At 43.5% G+C, this 9674-nt stretch overlaps 1 protein-coding gene across 2 annotated transcripts; it reads right to left on the bottom strand.

Annotated features, from left to right (window-relative positions):
- Positions 1–826: 826 nt before the first annotated feature.
- Positions 827–8269, bottom strand: LOC100502154 (putative leucine-rich repeat receptor-like protein kinase family protein). 2 transcript variants are annotated; one of them, NM_001196632.1, is made up of 8 exons: positions 7906–8071; positions 5527–7057; positions 4582–4715; positions 4179–4419; positions 3871–4082; positions 3732–3778; positions 1874–1979; positions 827–1285 (listed from the first exon to the last, which is right to left on the bottom strand). In NM_001196632.1, the coding sequence occupies exons 2-8, from the start codon at positions 6863–6865 to the stop codon at positions 1049–1051; spliced, it is 2316 nt and encodes a 771-aa protein (NP_001183561.1). In that variant the 5' UTR covers positions 6866–7057; positions 7906–8071; the 3' UTR covers positions 827–1048. The 2 variants fall into 2 exon arrangements, with proteins under 2 accessions (NP_001183561.1, XP_008677738.1); XM_008679516.4 differs by having other exon boundaries at positions 857–1285; positions 5527–7060; positions 7906–8269.
- Between the last annotated feature and the right edge of the window lie 1405 nt (positions 8270–9674).

Below are 9674 nucleotides of genomic sequence, written 5' to 3'. Positions count from 1 at the left end.
CAACCCCTAATAGGCTAGCTTTTTGGGGGAGTGTTGGCCTAAGAAACCTAAAGCCCACTGTTATACGTGCGGGAGCGTGTGTCGCGGCCCGACAGCCTGTGTGGGCGCGCCGTGTGTGCGGGCGGCCCCGACGGACACGCCATGTGTCGGCGGTCCAGTTCCAACAGAATATAATGAACTAACTCATTACTCAAACCAAAACCTACTTATTGTGGTACAACGTGAAAACGACATTTGTTTTCCACTGATGTTATTTTTAGAGCTGGTTTAGAAACTCAAACCCCTTTGAGATCACTGTAATATTCCAAGGTAGCAATCCTAAAGAGTACCATTTAAATAAGATATTTAGTTATTTATGTAGAATTTTCCTTCCCTAGGTTTATCTCCCTCCTATGCTCGCTCTCAAACTAGTCCTTAGAAAAAAGGTTCCCCGTCATATAGAGCTGCAAGTTCAAGCCTGTTCTGGGCTGGGCGAGCCCGCCAACCATAGATTTCATTCAGCGGGTGACGATGTGTGTATTATGAAATTAAATTAGTATTCCTAAGGGGAGAGCGTTACTAAAAGGATTAAGGTGCTTTTGTGACATACCTACATACATATGGGACATGTTCATGCAGCTGACAGCTCTTTGCAGTAGTAAGAGGTTAGCCTTCCTAAAGATTCTACACTGGTAGCGAGAACTACGCTTGTAGTAATGGTCTACTGTTTTCTCTTCTTGAAAAGGATAAAGCCAGGACTTTCTTCCATTGAAAAGGATTAGCGTGCTTTTTTTTATACTTACATTTCATATTCAGGGTAGGTTTGTTAATGATATGATCAATTGTGGGAATTGGACTATTTATTTTACAAGGAACCTGATTTGGATGTAGCAGCAAACAGTTGCAATGGAGAGATCAAATTCAGGATAGCCATGAAGCAACAGTTAGCCGAGCTCACTCATCCGGTCATCCCCTGTTCTCAAATCAAGATCATATAAACATGATTCTTGCTTCCTATCATCTTTGATCCGATCTAGATTACAGTTTCGAGCTATTTCCAGTTTCCATGCTAACAAGCTTGTGAGGAAACTTCTGATCGTTGGTCGCTGTCCGCCATTGTCTGGACCTGGGCAGCATATTGCAGGTTCCAGAGAACTTCTTCCATGGAAGGTCGAGCCGAGCATTCGATGGACAGGCATTTTATCATAATTGAAACCACGATGGATAACGAATCCTGTGAACAAGTGCCAATGATGACAGGATCCACAACTTGATCGCGCTCTTCCAAAGTAGACATTGACACAACCTGCAGATACAGGCAAATGTCAGTTCGATTGTTTCGATACTCTTTGTTTTTCTCCCACAGGCAGTAAATGTAATTGTAAGCGAGTGTTTGGTTTCTAGGTACTAATTTTTAGTCTTGCCATTTTATTCTCTTTTAGTCCCTAAATTGTCATACATATGGACTAAAATACAGATAATTTCTCATTTAGTCCCTATATTTGGCAATTTAGGGACTAATGGTCAGAACAATGATCATATCCGACTTCCCAGAGGGAAAGGTCAAGCTTAGATCACAGATAACTATACCAGTTAATTAATTAAGATGCATGCCTACTTCGTTCAAAAAAAAATTTGTAAGATGCATGGCCCTATTTGCAAAATGGTGAAACCAAACACGAGATGGTTTACAGGTATTTTGCATAGGTGCTGCATCAAATCACAAACACTGGGGAAAGTATGATGCAGAATGGAGTCAAATCCCTACCAGGACCGAAGGTATTAGTGTTTAAACAGCCTAAAATCCTCGTGAGATTAACTAAGCTACTCAGGATCAAACAATCTCTATCCAGTATCTATAAAATTTGTAGTATAAATATGTAGGGAAACATACCAGATCTTTCAAAATGAAAGGGCCACCTTTCTCATGTAATTTTGGGCCCATAAGTACTTCCAGTAGAATATAACCAAAAGAGCATACATCATCCTCCAAATTTTCCCTATAAAACATTTTATATAGGTCAGAACTAATTATGACACTTGAATTTTAGAACAAGATTTCCTTTTTTTCTATTTCGATGCGCTTGTTGTGCTGAACTCCTCTAAGGGCTAGTTTGGCAACTTCATTTTCCCAAAGAATTCTCATTTTCCTAAAGGAAAATGAATTAATTTTCCTTGGGAAAATAGAAATCCCTTGAAAAAATAGGGTTGCCAAACTAGCCCTAAATGTTACTACCAAACTATTCATGCCAAATGAAAACTCATCCTAAACGGGTAAGATACGGTGGCGGGCCCAAGAATTTGACATTGGATATTCAAAATTCAAAAGATCAAAAGAATTATCGTTTCAATTGTGCCATGCACTATTGATAAAATAATAGAGATTTGCAAAATCATGGGTATTCAAATGCATACTGTTGACGTCTTTTTGGAGCGCCAAACACTCAACAAGAACCGTGGCGGTGCTCTCTGCACAGGGGCGGACAGTCCGCGCGCAGGGCCGGACGGTCCGCGGCCTGGTGCAAGGCTAGGGCTCCTGCCTGACGGCCGGACGGTCCGCGCCCTGGGGCCGGACGGTCCGCGCGTGCGCAGGGGCGGCGGAAGATCGCCGGCGGCGCCTGGATCTCGCTCCCGGGAGGGACCCCGTCGGGGAGGAGAGATCCTAGGAGTTGTCTAGGCTCGGGCCGGCCGACCTAGACTCCTCTAATCGGCGTAGAGTCGAAGAGAGGCGAAGAATTTAGGGATCGAGAAGCTAAACTAGAACTAGACTAAAACTACTCCTAATGCATAAGGTAAAAACGAGTAATAGACTGGATTTGATCGATTGTTGAGGGTTTCAATCGGCCGTAGCCCTTCATCTATATAAAGGGGGAGGTCTGGATCCGCTTCGAACTGATTTCCGAGTCAATCCCACGGTTTTAGGTAACAAATCCCGCGAGAAACTAGGAACCCTAACTGACTCTGCGCACGCGCGGACCGTCCGCGCCACCACCGCGGACAGTCCGGACCGTCCGCACGGCCTCTTTTTGGCTTCTAACACATACCCATGATTGTTATAAATGAATGCGACACAAATAGGATCAATCACAGAGAAGACACGGATTTAACGTGGAAAACCCCTCCAAAGTGAATGGGAAAAAACCACGGGCGCCGGCCGGCAACTTCTCACTATTTTTGGGTGGTTACAGATCGCAGGAGATTTACAATTGAGATAGATATCTCCTGCGGCTTACAAAGATATTTATAGAGGTGAAACCCTAAAACGATCCGTACCGCGGGGGGCTCCGCCCCCCGCACCCCCAGGCGTCCCTGGGCCGCGGGAAGGCCCAAGCCTCCCGGCAACGGGCCTCCGCTTCGCTCGCCAACTTGGCCGCCTTCTTCAGAATTTGGATCACAAACTCAACAATGATCCCCTCTGGACCCGTCCTTGGTAAGATAGCCACTGAGCATTGTGTGATAGGAAAGGCCTTCTTACATCAGTTCAAAAAAACCTCAAACAACTGCCCTGCCCCCTTATACAAGTACACCAAGAACGACCAATACCGATGACTTGGACCAGAGTTATAGGAAAGACCTATGCTTGGACATGGGACAAGCGAGAGGATTTTTTAATGCCAGTATAACATTCGCTCCCATGGTGCCACTAGAAATACCGAACCAAATCAGCTAGAGACTCATTCACATGCAAGAGAAATCAAACTTGCCCTTAGACTATGCAAAACAAAGATACAATTTGTTTAGCATGTACTTACATTTCTGTAGCATCATTTTGCAAGTATTTTTCCTTTTGTCCTATTACCTGAACACAGTAAGTAATTTATATTAAAATAAATCAGCATTGTCTAAACTTTAAGCTGCTTAGGGATAATTCTTTCAGAATGACAAGCCCACCTCATGTCTGTATATCTCCTCTGTGATTATAGATAATCCATAGTCACTCAACTTTGCCGTATGGTGTTCGTCAACCAAAATACTGGAAGATTTTAGCCGATTGGATAAGGAACCAGGAATTATTCCTGTATGTAGGAAATGAACAGCCTTAGCAATGGCAATCAGCACTTGCAGCCTATCACACCATTTCAGAGTCTTGTCTGGACTGCAGGCTGCCAAAAACAAAGTGTAAACATAAATAATAAATCGGATCCGAAAATTTAAGTTGTTCGTTTAATTTGACTTAATAGTCAAATTCAGGTCATTACCAGAAAGATAAGAAGAAAGAGTTCCACCAGGCACATATTCATACACAAGGAAAACCCTCTTCACAGTTGATTCATCAACCGCACTATCAATGCAGTGCCCCAATAAGCAAACCAAATTTGGATGACGAAGCTTTGCAAGGAGATCTAAACGAAGCTTTAGATTCCTAATTGAATATCGCTGGTGCAATGGCAAACATCTTATGGCAATCAGGGTTGCATTCTCTAACCTTCCCTTGTACAGCTGAAAATATGAAAAATTGTTATCAATGGGATTAGGCTAGAAGAAGTGTTATTGGTACAAATGTAACCTAGAGCAATTGAAATATTCTAATGTGGTCGATTTGCAAATTGTGTCATGTTTAGGGTAAAGCAAAATGTAAATAATACAAAAACACTAACAAACCTTTCCAATTGCTCCCTCGCCTAAAAATGCTGACCTTTCAAAGCTCTTTGTTGCTTCCTTGAGTTCTTCTAAAGAAAATATGTGATATGACGGTTGTATTTGTGTTCCTAACTTGACAGCTTGAGATATGCACCCTGCAATGAAGGGGGAAATTATTTGAATTGACAAGAAAAACAGGTCTAAAGCATCTGATGTAAATATTTATAATTAAGAATGTTAAGATTCATGCATATGCAAACAGGTCCCAAGTGGTCACAGGAGGCTTAGTAGCACCTCAAGTCCAGGGTTTGACTTCCCATGGATGTGAATTCAAACAGTATAGGTTAAAAAACACCCATTGTCGACTGTGTTCCTTTGTTATACAGCATGATGCACACGGCTGCAGTCGTGTCCTAGGCGCTTGGTAGCACATCTAGGACAGCCATCCTTCAGGGCTAGTTTGGGAGCCACAAAACCGGAGGGGGTTGGAGGGGCTAGAATCCCCTTCTTATTTAAATTTGAATAAGCAGGGGGTTCTAGCCCCTCCAATCCCCTCCGGTTTTGTGGCTCACAAACTAGTCCTCAGTGTGTTTCTCAGCCTGCGTGTGAGTAGTCCTTAATGCAATGCCGCGGGGGCAGTTATTCCCCCACAAGCCAAGGTTTGTTTTTTTTTTGGATTCATGCATACAAAAAATGGCAGGCCATCAATTACTAAGATTATCATTACTATCACTCAAAGCACACTCACATACTGATGATGCACCATAACAATGTGGACCACCAAAGCTAGGCTGCATTTGCTGATTCAGACATAAGTTAACTTGGGACTGATGGATTATCTAATTCCACATTTTTTTTAACAGATACATGTTCGCTGTCACAAAATTTAATTACTCATGAAAGGTGGATCCAAAGAAGTTAAGCTGGCACACATACTTAACACAATAAATGATTGAAAACTCTTACTTGCATTCACCAGCAGTTCAGACGACATTCCTGACAACAAATTATCTTGTGTATGCTTTTGCTGGATCTGTTGTTCGGCCAGAACTTTCTGACAGCTTCTTTTGTTGGAAGCCATTAACAACAGAGAAAGCACAAGAATAACAAACAATATGCCAACAACAGTGACTACAAGTCCAACATCCTTTTTTGATCCTCTCCCATTATGAGATTGTTGGCAATATTTATCTTCATGCTGGTGGGCAGGGTCAACTCTAAAGCAATTCCCATCAAACTTAACGACCTTGTTATTCAAATTACCGTTCAGACAGCTGGGCAGATCGCCTGTGAGTCGGTTAGTGGACAAATCCACAAATCCCAGGGTGCTGCTGCATGTTAAACTACTTAACAATGAACCACTAAGCATATTTGCCGCCAAATTCAGATAACTGATGTTAGGGAGAGCAAACAGCTCTGCGGGAGGACTCCCCACAAGGAAGTTGAACGAGACATCAAGGTGCTGAAGCCGGTTCAACTGACCAAACTGCTCAGGAATTTCACCCTTTAGTGAATTTTTACTAAGTAAGATTGTTACCACTGATGTAGGCATCTCAGGAAGCTCTCCATCCAACTTGTTGTCCCTTAAATCCAGCATCTCAAGCTTATTTAGGTTGACTAAATTTGGAACATCCCCCGAGATGCTATTGCCGGCAAGCGCGAGCTCCGTAAGCATGGCAGCTTTGCCAATCGATGCCGGTATGGACCCCTTCAGCTGGTTACTCTGCAACCGAAGAACAGTGAGGTTCGAGAATGAGTCAAGCCAGTCTGGCACACTTCCATTGAAGTAGTTACCATCCAGTGTCACAGTATGGAGCTTCGACATGACTGACAGCTTGGGAGGGATCGATCCATAGAGAAAATTGGAGCTCAAATCAAGCACTTCCAGTGAAGATAAACGGTGGATCTTATCTGGGAGGGGACCCCATAGGCCCAAAGACACCAGGATGACAACTCTTAGGGTAGTTAGCCTTGCCAGCGTAGTAACAAACGAATCCAAAACAAAGGCTTCTGAGAGGGTGACATTAGGAACAGAAAAGCCACTGAACTTTGGCGGTTTGGTGATCCTGTCACCGATTATCTTAAGCTCTCTGATGGCATTTTCCTCACACGTGACCGCAAGCACTGCAGTGGGTTGAGTGTAGCAGGGATCGCTGCTTGGGCTGCCCCAAGCCTCCAGCTGCCTAGGGTACTCCAGCTGCTTCCTGAGCTGCTGCAGCAGCTCGCTCTGTGAAGATTGCTCGCTTATTGAGAAAAAAATCAAACAAGTAGTGACCATGACAAGGATATCAAGGTGCCAAGCCATTGGAGCTCAGTTAGCACTATCCTTTCTCAATTGGCTTAGTGAATTGGTAAACTTTATCACTTCCAAGCCACCAAAATGGTCAGAACTTTAACGAGGACTAGCAAAGCAAATAAATCAGAAAGGCCGAAGTGGGGCACTGTAATGCTTCTTCCGAGAGAAACCTTGCCTTGCTTGCTCCCCGATATCAGTTTCCTGCTAAAGATTACAATTTTCAGCCCAATTTGGATGTAGCAAAACGTATAATAACAATAGAAGTACAATAAAATATGTCAGTGAACTGACTCGTGTCCTTGTCTTATTATTAGAAAAAAAACACATTGGATGCTGGACGGCAGAACCAGTGCTTCAGATCGAACGTAGGATGAAACAAGGAAACAGCAGGTGTGGCAGGGCAGATTGTACTGCAAATTTCAAGTTTGAAACCTGTGGTTTGCAAAAACCCATGCGAGGGACTTGGCAAAAGAAATTGGCAACAAATAAAAACAAATCTGAGCTTGCAAGCAAGGATTGCAGTGAAACCTGCCATGAAACGCAGCAGGCTTCAAAACGAAAGAAATGCAGCTAAACGGGGAAAAAATAGAGTTTAGGAAATAAATTACATTATTAGAAAGAAAAGTTTGAGAATGACCTAGAAAACATGGATATGACACTAATCTAGGTGTAATATATTTGAGTTATTTCATGGTATACCGTATTATTTTTTATAAAATTTTGTAAAATAAGGTACTATTAGAGCTGTTTTTTATGAATTGCGTCCTATTTAGGACACTGATTTAAAGCACCTTTGGAGATATAGGAAACTATGAGTGCCCGAAAACGGAAGCAACTCAGATTTGCAGCGAGAAGACTCTCAGAGCATATGAACTTAAAAACAAGGCGGAAAAAGAAGGGAAATTAGAAAGAAAAAAAAAGAGTGTCTGCAAACAGAATCACACCGTAGTACAGAGCAGAGAAGGCACACAGTCATGTGGAACCAAAATAGCGCAGGGGAGAAACGAAGTTCATAATTCAAATGCAGCAAGAAATTTTGCGCTTCTGACCTGAAATGCAGGGGACGCGGGAGCAAGAACAAGAGAGCTCAATTAAAACGCAAGAAGCTGCTCAGCTTAGTTCATAGCCTGAACGCCGTGAATGCATCCAAGAACCCCCCCAACCTTCTCCTCCCCGTTCTTCCTCGGCACCAAGCAAGCAGCCGGGGCAGGCAAGAATGGACCCATCAGCGGAGGGGAGGAGCGAGAGCGCCCCAGTGCGCCAGAGATTGATCTCTCATCTACGCAGTCAGCAGCCCTGCTCCTGCAGGAGGACATTAATGGGCCCTGGACAGTGACCGGTGGGCGACACCAGCGCTGGCTGCCTCGAAGCGAGTTAAATCTTAATCACGGGCATCCTTCCTCCATTGTTACTCCTGCCGGTCAAGTATACTAGTAGTAAAAAAAACTTAAAGCCGCCGGCATCGGTGAGACCGTGAGAGCAGCGGTTAGTGCCTGGCCCAGAGGCAGAGACACTGACCACAGGCCAGGAGGAATAGGCCAAAGCAGCACAAAGCGAGCGGGGGAGTTGGTGGTGAAAGGTTTGCCTTTTCCCTTTATACTATATCCAATTATTTTTCTATATCTTTCCTTTATTTATACTTGTAAACGCTTCCTTTCAAAATAGTAGAAGTTTTAACTTTTGATTTTTATGTCTATATTTAAATGGATGGTGATTCTAAACACATATACAAAACACATGCATCAAGAATTATATGAACCCACTAATTCTCTAAAACGGCTACTATTTTAGGACGAATGGAGTATATTTTATCACATCCCCTTAATGACTTGTTTGAATACACTTGTATTCACCTCAATCCACATGTATTGAGGTCGATTAGAGTATAACTTAAATTAATTTACACCCCAATCCACATCAGTCCATGTGGATTGAGGTGAATACGAGAGTATCCAAATAAGGCTTAAGGCCATGTTCGGATGCAGATATATTTGAGAGGGATTAAATCCTCTGCTATTTAATTTTAACTAGCAAGGGGTTTAATACCCTCCAATCTCTTTAAATCCACCTCTAACCGAACAAACCCTTAAAAATCCAAAGTATCTCCAACCATTCCCTCTATATCTTCCCCCTACACCATCTAATGTCTAAAAAGTGTATGTCACAGAGAGAAAATACACATGCAAAACACAAACCCAACAAATCAGAGAAATAAAACATAGGATTCAAGAATAACATATCGATAAAATCCTCTCCCAACGTGATATTATCCATTAGAACTCCATTTTCACAAGTATAGCTCCAAAATCGTGTAATATGAAGCCCAAGTAGTGCGCTGGTTTATTAGATTCTTTGATTGGGGAGGGGAGATGGGGGAGGGGTGAAGGAGATGCTAGTTGGCAATGCTGTTGTGGCATACTTCCCCATCGCCCGCGGCTTGGCCAGCGCCACCTAGGCACCGTAGATCCTCCATCCTCGTCACCCCCTGGTGCGCTCGAGGGGACCCACGCCTGCACAACCTCTTTACACTTTAGGCCACTGGTGGGTTACTTTGAGCCGTGACAGTGCTTGAGGACGTCATTTGTTTGCTCCGCATCTCCTCTCCTGTGCCACCAGCAATCGGTACGACGACTCACTTCTGGGCCTCCCCAACATTGTGAAAACCAAGTCAATCCTCTTCTTCATCTAGGCCCATGTCGCACGCGCTGAAGAACTTGGTCACCAACCTCACCTCCCTTGCCCTCGTGGAAGATTCACGTGCGTCGTCGGTTGGTGCACAACGTTTGTGATGTGTTTCCATCCCCGCACATATGCGAAG

The sequence above is a fragment of the Zea mays genome, chromosome 4, assembly GCF_902167145.1.
Source record: "Zea mays cultivar B73 chromosome 4, Zm-B73-REFERENCE-NAM-5.0, whole genome shotgun sequence".
NCBI lineage: Eukaryota > Viridiplantae > Streptophyta > Magnoliopsida > Poales > Poaceae > Zea > Zea mays.
This window is presented reverse-complemented; position numbering and strand designations above follow the sequence as displayed.

Excerpts from the sequence above, each read along its gene's own strand:
- LOC100502154 (XM_008679516.4), bottom strand. The coding sequence starts at position 6,865 with ATGGCTTGGCACCTTGATATCCTTGTCATGGTCACTACTTGTTTGATT. Across the intron at positions 3,779-3,870 it reads AGGAGATATACAGACATGAG|GTAATAGGACAAAAGGAAAA; the intron begins GTGGGCTTGTCA and ends TACTGTGTTCAG. Across the intron at positions 1,980-3,731 it reads CAAAATGATGCTACAGAAAT|GGAAAATTTGGAGGATGATG; the intron begins GTAAGTACATGC and ends AATGTTTTATAG.